This window comes from Morus notabilis, unplaced genomic scaffold (genome assembly GCF_000414095.1).
Source record: "Morus notabilis unplaced genomic scaffold, ASM41409v2 Scaffold1229, whole genome shotgun sequence".
NCBI classification, from domain to species: domain Eukaryota; kingdom Viridiplantae; phylum Streptophyta; class Magnoliopsida; order Rosales; family Moraceae; genus Morus; species Morus notabilis.
This window is the reverse complement of record NW_010362337.1, coordinates 27,794-48,762: the sequence shown is the minus strand read 5'-3', so window position 1 is coordinate 48,762 and position 20,969 is coordinate 27,794. Positions and strand designations below refer to the sequence as shown.

Sequence of the window (20,969 nt, the reverse complement as noted above, 5' to 3'; positions counted from 1 at the left end):
AAAATTATTTTTAATTTATATGTATTTTTTATAAAAAAAAATACTGTAATAAACGATAAATTATAATTCAAATCATGATTTGAATCTTCAAATCAAACGTCCTATAAATGATTATCAATTTTGTGTGGTATAGAATTAGAACAGCACGTCAGGGTCATACGTTTGACTATCCAAGCTAAAATCTCAATGCGCCACCTTTGAAACACAACTGGCCCCTATCAGTAAAATGATCACATCATGCAACTTTTATAAAACGTTTGGTTTACTAATTCAGAATTATGATTCAAAAATAATTCTTAATTTATGTATATAATTTAAATCATGATAGAAATCTTCACACTAAATACCCTTAATTATAGAAATAACGTCCATTACTTATTAATATATTAATCAGACATTGCGGAAAGTCAAACCCTCCAAATTCCAAATTCCAATATTATCCCTTGCTGTTGCTGGTCAAAATTTCAAAGACAGCTCACGATAATAGTTGGTTTTTCATGGCGTATCCACAACCGTGTTCAGACTTCAGAGTTCGGACGGTATCTAAACTAAACACATCCAAACAACTCTGCTATAAATCCCCTTGCACGCCCTTCCATTTTCCCTTGCACTCTATAAAAGAAAAAAGAAAGCGACCAACGAGAGAATTAAGTAATTTCCAATAGAGAATGACGGATTGCACAGGTACGTATAATATTACCACAGAAGTTTGCTTTTCTTTTCTTCATAGAGAATTCTTTTTGCTATCTTTAATTACCATATATATACAATTGTGTTAGTCATTGGTTCATGCATGTGTATATATTGATGTTGTCAATATTCTTAGATACTGGGAAGAGCTCATGGCCGGAGCTGGTTGGAATAAATGGAGAAGTGGCAGCAGCTATAGTTAGGAGAGAAAATCCAAAGGTTAACACAGCCATTGTGAAGGGAGGAATGGCGGTGACCATGGATTTCCGCTGCGATCGGGTCCGGATTTGGGTTGATAGCTGTGGAATTGTGAAGCAGATCCCTCAAATTGGATAGGCAACAGTAAATTTTATAATAAGAAGAGGCTGCTTAATCAAATTAAGCTACAATGTCCTTAATTTCAAGAATTTGTTCCATCCGTGTTTGTCATCAGAAAACAGATTTTAATGCTCACCGTAGTCTGCAGTGAGGGAATAATAATGATAATGAGAATGAGAATGGTACTGATAATGAAATGAAAAAGAACGTTGATTCATTTATTTAGTTGTAATTTCAGAAACACTATAAAATAAAATATGAATATTTTCATGTTGACAAAATTATTCTTATATTACATATAACACTAATATTTTATATATCAATATAATTAATATAATAGATAAAATGTAATATGATATAATAAAATTATTATTATATAATTATGATATAGAATATAATAATAATATTAAAATGGTTGATATGATTATAATATTATAAAATATATTATAAGATTCTATATTAAATAATAATATTTCAATTATAATATAATTAAAAACTACAACTATATTATATTATACTATAATATATATATAATTACAATATAGTATATTATTGTTATATTTAATATAATACAATAAAATTATTATTATATCATATATTATATAATAATGATATAGAATATAATAACATTATTAAAACGGGCAATATTATTATAATATTATTAAACATATTATAATATTATATAAAAAATAATAATATCTTAATTATAATATAATTAAAAATTACAACTATATTATATTAATATTATACTATAATATAATATACATAATTACAATATAATATATAATCACTATTATATTACATTAAATAAATACATTATAATTAATACATTATGTAATCATAACGTGTAATACACTATAATAGATAATAATATTAGAATTATAAAATTATATTAATTATTATATTATTATTGATATAATATACTATAATTATATTAATATAATATAATATAATATCATATTATATAATAAAATAATAATATTAGAATTATTAATATAATTATGATATTATTTATTATAATATTACAATTATATTATATTATATCATATTATCGTATTATTATTTTGTGTTATATATATTATATTGTAATATTATTATATATTATATTATAAGATATAATTACATTATAATATATAATATATTATTATAGAATATTGAATAAATATATTATAATTTATAACTATATTATAAGTTATATTATATTATATTATTTTTATTATATATTATATTATATTACATATTATAAGATATAACTATTATATAATATGTTGTAATTATATTATAATATTCAAAGGTATTTATTGAAAAAAAGAAGAAAAGAGTTTGGAATGACTATTCTTTTCATGTGAAGAATGAATGATGATTCACACAAAATGGGTGAATGACAATTTCTTTTGAATGATCATTCATTTTTTATAAATCCAACTAAACATTATACTTGAATTCCATTATATTCCATTCCATTCCTTTCCTTTCCACCCAATTAAACACACCCTAAAAGTCCTGTTATGAATTATTATTATTGTATGCCTTAAAATAATGTGCATGAAACTCATGCTTCCTATATAATAATATAATGTAATGATTTGTAAATCATGACAACCAAAGAAATTGAAATTAATGACCAGCCAAGTTGTTAATTTTCATTTTCTCTTAACTTCAAAATTAGCGATTATAAATAATTATTCTTCGCTCCTTAACTAATGAGTTTATGGCATAAACTAAAATAGGGTAGGAGAACGTAAAAGCCCACAAGATCATTTTGACAAATATCTTGAATATTCTTTAGACCTTACTGTTTTCACAAAGGGAGAAAGAGAAAAATATGCCAAGACTTGAGATGAATTAAAATTAATAGGCCAATAATTTACATAAGTTAATAAATAGGCTAAATTACTGTTTACGTCCATAATTTGTCTGGTTATCAACCATAACTTGACAAGTTATTATCCATAATTCACGATTTTTATCCATAACTTGTCTGGCTATGAATCATAACTTGACAAGTTTGTCCATAACTTATCTGGTTATGAACCATAACTTAACAAGTTATGGCCTATTAATTTTTATAACTAAAAGTTGGCCTACATACTTCCTTAAGCTTTTCATATTTGCCTATTTTCTATTATTTCCGTTTCACAAACTCCACAAGTGACCGACTATAACGTGATTTAACGTTAAAACTAATAAACTTAAATGATCAACCATTCGAGTTAATGTGAACAATTTGATGCACAATTTTCATAAATCATGTCTTTTATGTGTTCAATTGCCTGTGCAATTTGACATTTCTCTAATCTCAATATCTAGCTGCTATTGCTTTAATTTCCAGACCGTAAATTGTAGCGTACGTGGTGTGTTAAGTTATAGGAGTTTTTGTTTTCGAAAGATATTTATAAGAAGAGTTCTAATTTGGTTGTTCACAAGTACATTAATTAAAGGACTTTACTTTCTGCAAAATTTCGGCAAGGTATTGATTGATAGTGCCGAATCTGTATTATAGTTCCAAATTCTAATTTAAGATGCGTCTTTAAATAAATCAAAGTCATAATATTAGCTAGGGATCCTAATTAATACATCAAATTTATTTTTTATTCTTTTTTATTTATCAAACCAACTTCTTTGTATGCTAAGATACAATTTCTTATAAAACCAACTTTTTTTAATGCCAATTTTTCAACCCTATACGAAATAGAGTGCGTGATGGCCGGAAAGCGAGCTAACTAATTACACAAAGAACTCTAGTGATGATATGCTGGAAAAAAAAAAAAAAAAGAATCGTGATTCGTCCATATATGTGGCGATGGGATTGCTCAATCAAATCAGTCTCACTTGTTGCCGCTATTCGTGAGCCGCACATGATACATCTAATGAGTATAAGCTTTGCATTAGATGAGACATGAGAGTATACTGGTTTTGTCATTATTATTATTATTTTTTCTTTTATATGCGCTATTGAATTAGGAATAATCACAGTGGTAAGGACTATGTTAGATCCGTTTTTGGTAATTTAGAGCGTGTTTAGTTGGAGAATTCGTTTTCTGATTCGAATAATGGTTCATGGTTTGCTATAATATTTTCTCTCATAAAAAACACACGTAAATCGAAAATGATTCTAATCTCATGGTTATAATCCATAAACCAAACGGGCTCTTAATAAAATTTTTGGAGTTTTTGACGTATAATTAATCAAGCAGGAAAATAATATAGAGAATAAAAAGATACATAATATGGTATCGTAACTCGGGTTGTAAACCTATATATGTAGGGTCACGGCCAAATAAATCACTATATTCTAAAGAATTACAGATATCGGACGGACTTATTCACTTAAGAACTCCCTCTTAAATGATGACACCGCTGTGACGAATCTCTACAATGATCTTATTTAGCGAGCACCACTCGACTTAAATTTGCTCGGTGAACTCCCTTCGATGGTAGAGTGCTTCCTCTCAAAAGCTACAAATCTTTCTCCCCAAAGACAATCAACACTTTAATATGCTCATACACTCATAGACAATATTCTAAATATTTTTCTCTATTAAGACCGTACCTCAAAGTGAGTACAAATGAGACCTTTAAATAGGATAATTAAGACCTCTCAAGAATCTTCTCAAACTCTATGATTCTCTCTCAATAATATCTTCACATAATATCCTTTCAAATTAATTCCACAAAAAAATATCTCCAGAAAATCTTCTAGAATTTTTTTTCTCAAAGGTAAGCATGATAATTAATAGTTTTTTCTGTCAATTTCTTCGGTTCGGTTAGAACCAAACTTGATGAATCCAAAACATCAGTTCGGTTTCGGTTCAATTTTAATATCAATTTTTTTATATTCGGTTTAAAATATGGGTAGTTTTGGCTGGTTGGGTCGGTTGAATCGGTTTTCTTAAACACCTCTATAGTCACTTATTCAAATAAAAATTTAATTTAAATGCTCTACACAATCTAACAGGCTAAACCACTGCACCATGTCCACTTAGAACCTATTTTTGAATTTTGAGCAACCAATTGCCAAAATGTCAACTAGACAAAAAGCTAACAGGCTAAACCAAAGGTAAGCATGAGAATTAATGGTTTTTTCTGTCAATTTCTTCGGTTTCGTTAGAAGCAAACTTGATGAATCCAAAGCATCAGTTAGGTTTCGGTTTAATTTTAATATTAGTTTTGTTATGTTCAGTTTAAAATATGGGTAGTTTTGGCTGGTTGAGTCAGTTAAATCAATTTTCTTGAACACCTCTATAGTCACTTATTCAAATAAAAATTTGGTTTAAATGCTCTACATAATCTAACAGGCTAAACCACTGCACCATGTCCATCTAGAACCTATTTTTGAATTTTGAACAACGAATTGCCAAAATGTCAACTAGAAAAAAACCTAACAAGCTAAACCACTACACCATGTCCATCTAGAACCTATTTTTGAATTTTGAACAATGAGTTGCCAAAATGTCAACTAGAAAAAAAGCTAACAGGCTAAACCAAAGGTAAGCATGAGAATTAACAATTTTTTCTGTCAATTTCTTTGGTTCGGCTAGAAGCAAACTTGATGAATCCAAAGCATCAGTTAGGTTTCGGTTCAATTTTAATATTAATTTTGTTATGTTCAGTTTAAAATATGGGTAGTTTTGGCCCGTTGAGTCGGTTAAATCGGTTTTTTTAAACACCTCTATAGTCACTTATTCAAATAAAAATTTGATTTAAATGCTCTACACAATCTAACAGGCTAAACCACTACACCATGTCCATCTAGAACCTATTTTTGAATTTTGAACAACCAGTTGCCAAAATGTCAACTAGAAAAAAACCTAACAGGCTAAACCAAAGGTAAGCATGAGAATTAATAGTTTTTTCTATCAATTTCTTCGGTTTGGTTAGAAGCAAACTTGATGAATCCAAAGCATCAGTTAGGTTTCGGTTCAATTTTAATATTAGTTTTGTTATGTTCAGTTTAAAATATGGGTAGTTTTGGCTGGGTGAGTCGGTTAAATCGGTTTTTCTAAACACCTCTATAGTCACTTATTCAAATAAAAATTTAATTTAAATGCTCTACACAATCTAACAGGCTAAACCACTGCACCATGTCCATCTAGAACCTATTTTTGAATTTTGAACAACCAGTTGCCAAAATGTCAACTAGACAAAAACCTAACAGGCTAAACCAAAGGTAAGCATGAGAATTAATAGTTTTTTCTGTCAATTTCTTTAGTTTCGTTAGAAGCAAACTTGATGAATCCAAAGCATCAGTTAGGTTTCGGTTTAATTTTAATATTAGTTTTGTTATGTTCAATTTAAAATATGGGTAGTTTTGGCCGGTTGAGTCGGTTAAATCAGTTTTCTTAAACACCTCTATAGTCACTTATTCAAATAAAAATTTAGTTTAAATGCTCTACACAATCTAACAGGCTAAGCCACTGCATCATGTCCATCTAGAACCTATTTTTGAATTTTGAACAACGAATTGCCAAAATGTCAACTAGAAAAAAACCTAACAAGCTAAACCACTACACCATGTCCATCTAGAACCTATTTTTGAATTTTGAACAATGAGTTGCCAAAATGTCAACTAGAAAAAAAGCTAACAGGCTAAACCAAAGGTAAGCATGAGAATTAATAGTTTTTTCTGTCAATTTCTTCGGTTCGGTTAGAACCAAACTCGATGAATGCAAAACATCAGTTAGGTTTCGGTTCAATTTTAATATCAGTTTTAATATCAGTTTTGTTATGTTCGGTTAAAATATGGGTAGTTTTGGCCGGTTGAGTCGGTTAAATCGGTTTTCTTAAACACCTCTATAGTCACTTATTCAAATAAAAATTTAGTTCAAATGCTCTACACAATCTAACAGGCTAAACCACTACACTTGTGACTTATTTCTTCTCTACAAATGGTAGGGTCAGTAGAGCAGGTGTATCGTTTTCATAGCAGGTTCATTGCAGGTATAGCAGTTGTATGGCTTTCATAGCATTTAGTAGTTGTAGGGATAGGTAGCTGCAAGTTGTGCTTGAATGGGAAGAGTTTTTTTAGTTGTTCTTTCAAGGAGTAGGAGTTCTTGAAACATAGCTAGCCCTTCTTAAGGCAATAGTACACCATGTCCATCTAGAACCTATTTTTGAATTTTGAACAACGAGTTGTCAAAATGTCAACTAGACAAAAACCAAAGAGGCTAAACCAAAGGTAAGCATGAAAATTAATAGTTTTATAGTCAATTTCTTCGGTTCGCTTAGAACCAAACTTGATGAATCTAAAACATCAGTTTGGTTTCGGTTCAATTTTAATATCAATTTTGTTATATTCGGTTTAAAATATGGGTAGTTTTGGCTGGTTGAGTCGGTTAAATCGGGTTTCTTAAACACCTCTATAGTCACTTATTTAAATAAAAATTTGATTTAAATGCTCTACACAATCTAACAGGCTAAACTACTGCACCATGTCCATCTAGAACCTATTTTTGAATTTTGAACAATCAGTTGCCAAAATGTCAACTAGACAGAAACCTAACAGGCTAAACCAGAGTTAAGTATGATAATTAATAATTTTTTATGTTAATCAAAGAAATTGACCGACGTTAGCATCTTTCTTGCGTACGTTACCAATGAGGTTATTAATGATAGAAGCATTCACCGAAAGCTTTGAAAATGGATTTTGCTTTTTGGAGTAGTAGTTCCAGACATAGTAAATCGAGCACTTGATTCATAAAAAACAAGCCTTCAAGACCCTAAACAAAATTCACAACCACATCCAAAGTTTTTCATCACAGTCCCAACTACAATGATCCATTACCTTTAGACCCCACACTATGTGGCTAAAGTCAACAGTTGTATAAAAGTCAAAAATTTCTCCTTTAAATATGTACCTTAATTCTCATCTTGTGCAACGTGTCATGAGAACAGTATAAGTCGGCCTGAACATAACATGTGAGGAAACAATCACACACCCAAACAGATTACAAACCCAGAAATTCACCCAACTTGAATTTCTCTCTCTCCGTAATCTCACGTGTACAGAGAAGTTTTCTATTCCGAAAACCAGAGTTACTACAACATATCACCAATCCCTTATTTATACCAAACTAGGCCAAATAGACGAATTACACGTGTACTAATTAATTTGCTAGCTGTGAGAGTCTGCAGCCTTCCACATCCAGCTGTTGACTTAATCACACGTCATTCCTTCAGCATTTGTTAAATTGGAGACACCAAATCAACATAACACGTAAATAAAGGAAATATAAATGGAACTCTTCAAATTTAGAGAAGTCAAAGACTTCGGCTACAATTCATGAGATGTCCAAACTCAAATACCAAAGCCCCTTAAAAGCTATATAAACATGGCTATCTCCAACCAAGAACTCACTCAAACTATCAATATTGCACATACATACCACGAAAAACGCAAAAGAGGAAATGGCGTCTGAATGTCAAGGTAATTTGGTGAAATTAATAGCTTATGATCACGAAACAATTTTCTTTCTGTTTTTTTTCCCTTTCTCCCTCCCTTGCTGCTTAATTCGTAGGGCATAAATATATATATATATATATATATATATAGATATACAAATACAATTTTAACCGTAGTAATATGCATGACATACATATACGAGGAGTACTAGAAATATTAGATCATTGGACGTCATTCTCCCCTTTCGGTCTTCCTTGCTTTTCTCGGTTGCGAACTAGTATTAATATTTCTTGTAGGTAAGAGCTCGTGGCCGGAGCTTCTGGGGAAAAATGGGGAAGAAGCAGCGAAACAGATAGAGAAAGAAAACAAAAATGTGGACGCAAAAGTCATACTCGAAGGGACTGCGGTAACTAAGGACTTCAGATGCGACAGGGTCTGGGTTTGGGTTAACAACTATGGCACCGTCACTGAAGTTCCTCGTGTTGGTTAGCTTTACCTAGCTAGAAAAAAAAAAAAAAAAAAAGAAAGAAAAGTTTCATATTATCGTATACTCTATTGCAATAAGTTGCCTATAACTATCATACATGTATTAGCTAGTTTTTGCTATATGTACACCAAAAGATTACAATCTGTATACGAAAAATATTACACTTACAGTACCGTATGATCGCGGGACTTAAAATGATGCCTATGTATTTATTATAACTATCAATAACTTGTTAAAATTGTGGCCTATACCTATGGATTATTAATCTCTCTTGGACTATGCTGCCTACAATTCGTTTTCTATATATTTTTGTATAATCAAGAAATAAGTGGTTATTGACTTCAGTAGGCCGGAGGATTATTGACTTCAGTGATGAAACTGACGATCAAAACCATATAAGAGAAAAGAAGGCATATTCGGGATGTTTCTTATTTCGTAATTTGTGCCACCGTTTCAACCTAAAAGAGTTATTGAAACAACGAAAAGCCAAACTGATTTTATGATCCAATCAATTATGTTTATTCAATTCTCAGTGTAAATATGATTTGGTATTTAGATATGTAAGTAGCATTTTGTCAATACCGTGGACTTTGTCCGTAATGGATTCAGATCACAAGTCTACTTTTTTTTTTGGATTTGAAAATTTTTAAATGACATCTATGATTTGATTGATTAGACACTGTTTTAGATATCAAAATTAGACAAGTGATTTGCATCCTTATATAGCCTAAAACTATTGAACTTGCCCTACTTTTCCAACTTAACTTATCCATAAATATGGTCTAAAGAGAGTTATTTTATATGAAGAGGTCACTGAAATTCGCGTTTTATTGTTAGATCGAGCAACGAATGTGATAAGCGTAATACAATTTAATGCGCTTTATAATAACTTTCCATAGAGCTAATATCCAGAATTACACCCAATTTGGTCGATTTTAAATAAGAGGGCAACTACACAATTAATGTCAAAATATTTCCTGATTCTCAACTCTTATCGAGTATAAATAACGAGTAATATATCTCCATATTAGCAGGAATAACTCCATGTAATGTAAGCCCGGAACGGCACTTCATTTAATTATATGAGATCAAGTGATAAAAAAGATGATATTTTTCAGAAGTTCAATTAACTTAAAGAGCAAGCCAAGTGAATCTATGTAAATTACACCCACATCACTAAAACAACACCAGCTTGTACCCAACATCAATTGATAAGTTTGAATATAACCAAGTACGGAAAGAGAACCAAAGAGAGAGATGTCTTCTGTTTTCTTATTTGTCACTTTCTATATTTATTATTTGACATGTGTACTCCATTAATTTGATATATTATTTAAATAAAAAATGAGATAGTAGAGTCCACGTTTCAAATAATGAATGCAGAAAGTGAAAAAGAGACTTCTCTTGAATATTATTTTATTTTATTTTATTTATACCGTTAGGCTAAATTTACGACCATATAGCTGGAGGATTAATGGAACTTAGGACTACTCAACACTGGATATTAGTATGATTACACTCACTATGATATATAAACTTACGATGTACATGTATAGTTACTCAAGTTCGTAATGTTGGCTAGGTTCACGTTTGGAAGCTTCTCTAGTCTCTATCTATATTTATGCCTATATATATACATATGGTTATTGTAACAATTTCCACATTAAACATTATTACTCTAAATAATAATTGTGGTTTACTAATTAATTTAACTTTTGAGTCTTGGAGGCCTAAACTGCCTGTTTGTTTAACGATCCTAGGATAATTGACAATTTGACTGGGATGATATAAGTATAGATGGCGGCCGAGAAAAATAATGGTGAAGAGCCTAATACATATCAGCACGGACAGTTTCCTTCATATATATATATATATATATGTATGTATGTATGTATATACATCTCTATATATAACATAATAGGCATGAATGAGGTTGTTGGGTTTTCTTTTGTTTTCTTTCGCAGCACATAATTTCTACAAGTTATACACGCTTACACACACACACACACACACACATTATATATATATATATATATATATATATATATATATAAAGACCGCTGCTCAATTAGTTGAATTAGCTTACGTATCGTGGTTTATGATTTATCCACATGTTTTGCAAGTTGATAAGCGCTAAGTACTCATGAAGAATTCTCAACCTGATTTCTCTGCTCCTCCGATCGAATAAGAATTATTTGAATATAGCAAGTGGCATTTTTCAATTCAACGTCAGCGCGTCAACGATACGTATATGTATGTAAAAACTAAAAATATATGAGCAGGTGAAGCTAATCCAACAACAGCCATTATAGCCAACTTACAACTGAATAAATGGCATGGAGAGCGAATGTAACAGATAGTAGAGAGATAATTTGACACGTTCTAACTAAGTTGGCACCTATTAGGCAACAGTGGCGGAGTCAACCTTTCACTTCAGTGGGGGTGTACACTAAATTTTTTTAACAAATTATCTTAATAAGAGCATATAAGAAAATATATTTATTTTAGTATGAGTTTAAGTGTAAAATTTTAAAATTTTTAAAGGTAATATTTTTTTCAAAAAAATTTGAGTAGAGATGGTAACCCCCACTGAACTGTACTTAAATCCGCCGCTGATCATGAACTAGAAAAGATCAAAATCACATGGAGAAGTAGCATGAATTAGCCATCTTAACGCACCGATAAAAAAATATAGTCCTCAATAATTAATAGATTCCTATTAAGTAGGGTTCAGCATCCCTAAGTTTACCCGGAACTTATCGCCACACAACTAGTTGTTCAAGAAAAGAGGTTTACACGGAACTCATGTTGATTCAATACGATGTAATAATCGGTCAAATATTTCTGCTATAAATCAGAAACTCAAAATTAAGAACAAGGGCCAAATAAATACCTAGCTAAAGATCTAAATAAGAACTCGCTCAACATTATCCATTTAAGTACACTAGGGGAAGCAAAGAGATCAAAATGGCGTTTTGTCCAGGTAATTAGGCCAAATTAATGTCCACCTATATTATCAAAATTCAAAACCAATTTCCTTTAATCACACTTTTGTCCCCAACTCTTCCCATCTACACCTGCAAATTAAATTTGTTAGTAGACCAATTTATCAATCTTTTTGTTTGTGTACTATACGGATATGTATATATATATATATATATAATATGTATATAAGCATATATACATTTATAATATAATAGTAGTCAATATTTATTAGATATTGGTACTAATTAAGGATCATGATGGAAAATTTGTGTGTAGGGAAGAACTCTTGGCCGGAGCTTGTGGGGGTAAATGGGAAAGAAGCCGAGAAGCAGATAGAGAAAGAGAATGACAATGTGGATGCGATTGTCGTACTCGAAGGGACTCCTGTACCAGAAGACTTCAGGTGTACCAGGGTGTGGGTTTGGGTCAATGACTCTGGCATCGTCACTCAACTTCCCTAATAATTAATATTATATATTAGCTACCTTCTTAGACTTTGGAAGCATTCTAATATTGTGGCATATATATATATATATATGGAATAAGTATATGTGCTTTATATAGCTGTGTTATGCCAATAAAGTGTTGTTATTGTGGCTTACAAGTGCTTTACTTGGGTAACTCTTTGCTGCGTTATCGGTTTGCTATTTTGGAAATAAAAAAGAAAAGAAAAGAAAAAACAACGTCGTATTATGAGCTGACAATATGTTCTTGAACTAACATCAATGCAGTTTGGTCCGTCAAACGACATATATATCGTTTTAGTTTCTACGTCCAACATGTCAATATTCGGTATTTGAACGAGAATAAGAGTGCATAGCTAAAAATTAGAAAATCGTGAATCTTGTTTAAGATTTTTAATTTGACATAATCACAACACGCTTGACGTCATACACACGACATACGTTGAATGGAAGAAGTTACACGTGATTTGCTCTTTCAAAGAAATCCTGAAACAGATAAAATAAGAGTTAGAAAAATTAGTGTACAAAATATGCAGGAAACAAATACCTCTGTTTGTGATTTTTATTTATGAAGAACACCTAGGAGTGAACAGGAAAGTTCAATCCTATAGCAGAACAAAAATAAAATAAAAAATTAAAGTGATACACGAATTAACAAAGTGAAATCGAGAAGTTTTGTGAAGATTGCCTTTTGTTGCCGGAACTCTGAAGAGTCATCAATGCAGAACTTGCACCTTCTTTATCGCTTATCACACATGTAAAATGGCTATATATATAATAGATATCCCAAGCCAAGACAAATTAAGCAACGCAAACGACAGAAATAGAAGAGAGATTGCTATTAACTTGTGAGATTTATTGACACGAGTCATGCAACAAGGGCTATGAGTATGACTAAGCTACTTCTAACTTCAGAAGCAAACCACCTGTATATATTTATTTGCATCCTATATATATGTATATATTATATTCCCAGCGATCAAGATACCCTGACATATCAATATTCTGACTCATATAGATTAGAGGTGAGGAAGCGAGTAAACGATGGCATCTGATCAGTGTCCAGGTACTCACCGGCTAGCAAACTATCGATTTACAAAACCCAAAACCATTTTAATTAGTTCTTCTTTCTATTTCTTTTTCCCTGAAATTTCTTAGAAATCATATTTAGAAAGTTGAAATCGTAGCTAGATTATATATATTGCATCTACTTAATTCATATATGTGATATATATTTACACACACACACACACATATATATATATATATATGGCATATATCCAACATACATATTACATAACTTCACAGGAAAGAAATCATGGCCAGAGCTGGTAGGAGTATGTGGGGAGATAGCAGCGGCAAAGATAGAGAAAGAAAATCCAAACGTGGACGCAATTGTGAAACTGCAAGGCACTCCGGTGATCCAGGACTACAGGTGCAATAGAGTTTGGATTTGGGTTAACACTCATGGGGTTGTCTCCACTGTACCTCACGTTGGCTAGCTGTTGATTAATTAGCTAATGTTACTAGAAAGGTCTTTATCTCTCTCTATATATGGAGGAGAAAAAAACATGTATTTATAATATTACCTCCTTTATATGTACTTATGTAATTATAATTATGTACCGCGCTTAAACAATATGAATCTTGATCTTTTGGGGTCTTTGAGTAGTACTCACTACAAGAAATATCAACATTAGTAGCTGACCAAAAACACTATTAGTCACTAGCAATAGCGTTTTGTGGAGCACTAGAACATCGAACGCTATTAAAAATCGTAAAAAAACATAGCGTTCTAAGAGAATTATTGAAAGTGCTATAAAATTGAGGTATTATAACGTTTAAGACAAGTTATTTTTAACCTCTTACAGCTATTTAGCATGGCTACGATACAAATTAATAACTTTTTTTCTTTGTCACGTTCACACTCTTGTAGCTTTTTAAAATTATTATTAATATCCTTTTGAATTCATTCAAATAGATGGTAATTCCGAACAACATCTTATATCTAAATAGAAACATTCAAATTAAAATATAAAAACATTCAACTTATCAATTGTTCTCAATATCTACCAAGTTGACAATAAAATTACATCTATAACATAATTCATACAATGTCCAAAACCTTAACATTCAAAACAAGTAAAGAAAACAGAGGAATAACTGGAGATATCAGAGTATCTAAAACGTCTAACTAAGTGAAATAGTGAAGTCAATCCTTCCATCTTGACAAAATGTTTCAACAAAAAAGTCATCTTCACCGTTTACTATTAGATGAATTTTTACAAAATCACAGAGGAATTTTTACGAACACCTAAAGCTCACGACTCATTACAAAATGTTATAAGATTAAGAGATCAATAAAGAATCACCTCATCACCTCATTAGTAGCAAACGAAGTTGACATATCAAAACACACAAGCGCATAAGAACATCACAAAACTTTGAATATATATGAAGCAAATAAAAGAACTATACCGGCAATAGGTTATTCTATAGGACACGATGATGAGGAAGAATGTGCAAAGCTAAATAGTACCATCTATCACAAGCAAAGTGAAATTCAGAAAACACAAACTCAAAGAAAAAAGCCAGCATCCCCCGACCTTGTATATCAGTAAGTAACTGCACATGAATAAAGTTAAAAACTTTACCACGACAGCTGGCAACCATTGTAGGAAGAGCAATTTTCATTTTGGTCATCTGCAAACCATGGTCACCGAGGAGGTTGGGATCACCGAGAAGGTCACTGCAAAAGAAAGAGAAATTTACATTTTGGTAAGAAATGAAACGGCGGTGTTTAGAGAGAAACGACAGAAAAGAGAGAGAGAGAGAGCAGAGGAGCAGCGATGGGCGCGATAAATGGCGTTGTCGTGAGGGAGGAAGTCGGCGAGGCATAAATCCCCCACCCCTTTCAGAGCTCTCCCAATCTGCATCTTGAACCCTAATTTCTTAAATCCCACCGCAAGAGAGGCTTTTCTGCCGGTAAGAAGCCACAATGTTTCCGTCGCCCTACGATGGCGGCTGGCTCGCGCTCTCCTTCGCCGCCGACGGCATCTGCAGCACGCGAACTTCTTTCTCCGCCGTGAGGTCCGCGTGACAGGAGGAAGGCTTTTCTCCCGGTAAGAAGCCACAATGTTTCCGACGCCCTGCGATGGCGGCTGGCACGTGCTCTCTTTCGCCGCCGACGACATCTGCAGCGCGCGACCTTCTTTCTCTGCCGTGAGGTCCTCGTGATGCGAGGAAGAAATCAAGCAAGGAGAGAGAGAAAGGTAGAGAGAGATGGGCACCGTAACGGTAGAAGAGAAGGAGCGCCGGCTAAGAGCAAATCAAAAAGAGGGAATGGAGTGGGAAATTTAGGAATTTGGGCGAAGAGCGGATCGTTTTTTCCTTGGCCTGCTAAATGGCTCTTCGACAGAGTGGGGAAGCTTTTGTTGGTATGGGAATTTGAGTAGCAAGCAGAGGAAAAAAAAAGGGAGAATGGAGCGGACGGGATTTTGAAAATTTGGGGAAGCAATTTTGAATACCGCCAATTTAGAAATTTGAAAATTTGTGTGTATATATATATATATTTAAATATATATAAAATAAACCCGTCAAAATAAGCAAAACATAACTTTCATGTATATATATTTCATATATGTGTATGTATATATATATATATTTAAATATATATTTCATGGGTTTTTAATATATATATATATATATATATAGAACATAACTTTTTTAGAACGCTATTAAAAACAAGCAAAATAAGTTTTAATAGCATTTTTTCAAAAACGCTATAACTAAAAGGTATTAAAACCCTCTTTTGTTGTAGTGACTCTTTGGTGGAAACACGAATGGCCGGAGTAAATGTGTGACCTAGTTTTATTAGCTGAAATTATCTAGCTTCGATATTCCCGTAGACAGGTTTACCGCTCTTAATTTGTTTTGTTTGACAAGTTAGACAGGAGAGAAAATAAACTCTATGAGAATAAATAGAAATGGAGTAAAACAGAGATATATGCGAGCGTTAAATGGGTGGTTGTAGAACTCATGCAAAAACTAGTGTAAAAGAGAGGGCGTTTATACCACGTATAAACAGCACTGAGTTACTAGGTTGTTAGAATGTTTATATGTGGTTTCTACACCCTCCCTTTTAAACTAAACTTTGGAGATGAGTTCCGTCAAGACCCATTTAACAGCAAGACCCATTTAACTTTGGAGATGAAGATCAATTCTGACTCTGAATCTGAAGTTCCATTTTCAGATGAGGATGGGGAAATTAGAAATGCTATTCGTGAAAATAGCAACTCTAAGAATGATTTTGCAGTTCAGTGTCCTTCAGAAAATCCTTTGGAGATGAGTTCCGTCAAGACCCATTTAACAGCAAGAAACCGCACTTCAATTTAAAGTTTGAATTTCCTGTATTTTTCTAGTGTGTGCTACACAGGCCCTGATCTTAATTTATGTCGTTCGCTAAATTATTTGTCGTTTTTATTGTGATGTCGTTTGGATAGTGTCGTTTATTCTGTTAGTACTCAATGTATTGTCTTTTCATTTGTGTCATTGTTGTCTTCCAGCAGCTTTCTAGCTAGTTTGTTATTGTTTTTAAAGTTCGTGCCGTTTACCTAAATTCATGCCGTTTTGGATCGTTATAGCCATTTTATCGGTTGATGTCGTGTTTTTGAACTCGTGTCATTTGTTGTCGTTTTCTGATTGCCGCCTTTTCGTTTAATATATTGCGGTTTCCAGATTTATGCTGTTTTCACCATTTATAGCAGCGTTTGTATAATTTGTGTCGTTTGCAATCGTTGCTGTCGTTCTTCTAGTTGATGTCGTTTGTTTTAGTTATCACTGTTCCCAGCGGGTTGTCGTTATGCAAGTTAATATTATTGCAAGGATTACACAATATGGGGTATTGCCGATTCATGGTAAATGATATTTCGGCGTTGTCATCGTTTATTATCGTTCTTATTGACTTTTGTCTAATTGTCTTATTAGAATTAATGTCGTTTCCAGATTTACAATGTTATTTATTATGCTGTCGTTTTTCTGTTAATGTCGTTTGCCTTAATACCAACGTTTTCTGATCTTCTCCTAAAATTACAAGACTAGGATTTAGGGTAGAGTTGTAAGTTTAGGCATGGCCAAACAGGCTCAGTCTCAAAGTCTCTCTCTTATCCCAGTCGCGGCCTGGTCTGAGCTCGCAAGTCGAGTTGGGTCGTAGCCCAAAATGTAATCACATCTGGCTGATTAGGTTTATTTATTTTTTAAAAGAAAATATTTATTTTCTCCTTATAAAAACAGTGACCCCGATTTCATCGTTCTCGTCATCAGGTCTAGGCCGAACTGGAAAAATATGCATCCTCATATAAGAGAGAAAAAGATAAGAAAAAAATACATAGATTAAAAGAAAAAACATATGGTACTAGAAGTGAATTTTATCTAGAGTAATCTTGACAAATACTCTTTAAAAGTCTATGAGTTATCATTTTTATCTTTTATTTTTTATTAATAACCTTTTTAGTTAAATAATTACATTAACAAAAGGGTATTTATCAAGAGTAAAGGATAAAGATTCAGACTCGTGAACTCTTAAAGGTAAATTCTCCATTTTTTTTTATAGAAATAGTAGAAAATATGCCAATATGAAAAGATTAAGAAAGTATATAGGCTAATTTTTAGTTATAGAAATTAATAGGCCATAACTTGTCAAGTTATGGTTCATAACTAGATAAGTTATGAACAAACTTATCAAGTTATGGTTCATAGCTAGACAAGTTATGGACAAAAACCGTGAATTATGGACAATAACTTGTCAAGTTATGGTTCATAACTAGACAAGTTATGGACAAAAATAATAATTTGGCTTATTTATTAACTTATGTAAATTATTGGCCTATTAATTTTAATTCATCTCAAGTCTTGACCTATTTTCCTCTTTCTCTCTTTTTTTTTTATTATCTATTAAGTCTTATGATGTGGGATCCAATCTATTAGTACGTGGTGGTTGTGCCACAACCTACAAGGAACAGGGAACTTCAATCCCATTGCAGGTGAAAATATTAGAAAATTTGATTCGAGAATAAATAGAGTAACATAGAGAAATTCTGAGTTGATATATTCTGGGCGGCAAAAAAGCATTAATAAAAGGGTCTTGAAAAATATTATCTCAGGAAAGCAACACTTCTATTCCTTGTCACATTTGCAATTTGTGTCTACATGGATAAGATTGTCAAGCCAAGACAACGCTAATGCAAACAGAAACGAGAAATGGAGGACAATATTGCAAGAGATATTTATGATTAATTATTCAATGACACAAGTCATGCCAAAGGACCATGACTAGGCCCAGCTACTTCCGAACTTCAAAAGCAAATTCCATCTACATCTAGTCGTACCTAGTACAAATGACTTACGTATTAAAAAAAAAGGAAAGAAAGAAAAGAAAAAAAGTACGTAACAAGACCGTGACTCATGACTCATTATTAATATCTATTAATTAGTACGTAATTCATGGAATATTAGATATCAGAAGAACAATATGAAAATAATGGCATCTGAGCGTTGTCAAGGTACCCGCACTTCATGGCCTATATTGATGTTCAAAGAATCAAACCTAGTTGTCAAGTTTTTTTTTCCTTTATTTAATTTTAATTTTTATGTTTAGTATACGCATTTTTTTTAATGAATAGGTTAACATTAAAATCTTGTTTATATTTACCTTTAATTTGGGAAATTTTCAATATTTATGCCTCAGGAAAGAAATCATGGCCAGAGTTGGTAGGAGTAAGTGGGGAGATTGCAACGGCAACGATAGAAAGAGAGAATCCGACCGTCCATGCAATTATTAAACGGCAAGGGACTGGGGTGACCGATGACCTCAAGTGTAACAGGGTTTGGGTTTGGGTTGATGCTCATGGGGTTGTGACCACCGTGCCCATGATCGGCTAGTTAAATCCATCTCCAAACTTTTACTATATCTATACACACACAGCTCCAAGCTTTTACTATATATATACACACATATAACTATTTAAAGCTCATCTATATATATATATATATATATATATAGAGCTGTAAAAACATGTATCAATATAATAAGTACCTCCTTGGTACTGTATGTCCATAAATAATATTGTACTGCTGTTATAAGCTGGTGGTGTGTTGTAAAGGATTCTCGAAAAAAATATCGCATGGGCTATACATGATCTATTCAGCCATATATATAGCATTCCTTGTGATTATTGGTTTGTTTCTTATATATGTTGGCTGTTGTCCAAGTTATAGCTATGATACTACTGGAAAGGTATACGTATTTATGATATGGAAATATCATATGTAATAACTATCTGACAATCAGATCGTATAGATAGTTTGGCTCTTGTTTCGCATATTAATTTCTTGGTGCAATATTACTAATGGGTATATATGCATGGAGGCGATGTAGGTTGAATCGTATAATATCTTGGCTAAATCTCCTTATGTCTAAGGTTCTCGTGATTAATGCGATATATATTGTTCTAATTTTCTTGAAATTTCTTTAACGCGGAATGTACGTATAATAAAATGTTTAAGAAAGAGTAAAGGAAGGCGACTTTGCATTGGTTCCCCCTAAAAAAAGGAAATAAAAGTAAATAAATAAAACTTTGCATTGCTTGCGCTTCTTTTTGGTCATTGATCGTGCATTACAAACCCCACCAAAAAAAAAAAAAAAAAAAAGACATCACTGGTCTATGTATTGACTTTTATTGAAATATGCCGTCAAACACAGCAGAAACAGAGGTATATATATCTCTCGGAAACAATGGAAACGTTGCGTATTGGAACATTAATAGAGAAGTGAATTAGGGACTGGTCTATATATGCATTACTCATTTTTTTCTCTATAACAATGGATCATTCTTATCGTCCCGCTCCTCATCCCCAATATCGTCATAAAAGAAATCCGTGAGCTCATTAAAGGAACAGAAAAACCCTAATCCAATTCTACTTGAAAGGTTTACCTAATGTTATGCAAATCATTATAGGCTCAACGTCATACAACCATTAATCGGGCAAGACCTTTTATATTGGGACTGGGAAGATTCAAACTCTGAAAATATCCTGAGAAGAGAAGAAAGAAAGACATTTTAACTCTGTTCCAACTTATTGGTTGGTCCATGCATTACATTAGTACTAATAATTACTAGCTCAATTTGCACTATTTTATGAGCAAGTAAACAATATTAAATAACAAAGGGACTTAAACAATGAAGATCCTCCCAAGACTTAATGGAACATTGGAGAAGTGAATGAGGGATATTGGTCTATGGATGTCACTGGTATTAATTATAATTACATTAAGGAAAAGCATGCAGAGAGAGACCTGAGATTACGAAATGCTGTACTCTTGTCGCTTTCAAAAGATGCGCGTATCATTAGCGCAATAATTAAAATCTTTAATGGACAATAAAGTATCGTGATTAGTCACCTACTTTTAAAATATAAGTCAAGTACTCGCATGCGCAGATTTTGTCTTTCCTTATATCGTGGAACCCCTACTTTTCCTTTGGTGGCTTAAGATAAATTGTGAACCTCACATAAGTATATATAGTATACTAACAATAATGGACGTGTTAGATTTAACTTAGTTGTA

General features: G+C 32.3%; 2 protein-coding genes across 2 annotated transcripts; both read left to right on the top strand.

The window, feature by feature from the left end:
* Positions 1–616: 616 nt before the first annotated feature.
* Positions 617–1,200, top strand: LOC21410907 (glu S.griseus protease inhibitor). The gene is made up of 2 exons (XM_024167971.1): positions 617–684; positions 827–1,200. The coding sequence occupies exons 1-2, from the start codon at positions 669–671 to the stop codon at positions 1,024–1,026; spliced, it is 216 nt and encodes a 71-aa protein (XP_024023739.1). The 5' UTR covers positions 617–668; the 3' UTR covers positions 1,027–1,200.
* Positions 1,201–8,279: 7,079 nt separating this feature from the next.
* LOC21389204 (proteinase inhibitor) lies at positions 8,280–9,244 on the top strand. Its single transcript, XM_024167981.1, has 2 exons — positions 8,280–8,434; positions 8,707–9,244. The coding sequence occupies exons 1-2, from the start codon at positions 8,416–8,418 to the stop codon at positions 8,898–8,900; spliced, it is 213 nt and encodes a 70-aa protein (XP_024023749.1). The 5' UTR covers positions 8,280–8,415; the 3' UTR covers positions 8,901–9,244.
* The last annotated feature ends 11,725 nt before the right edge of the window (positions 9,245–20,969 follow it).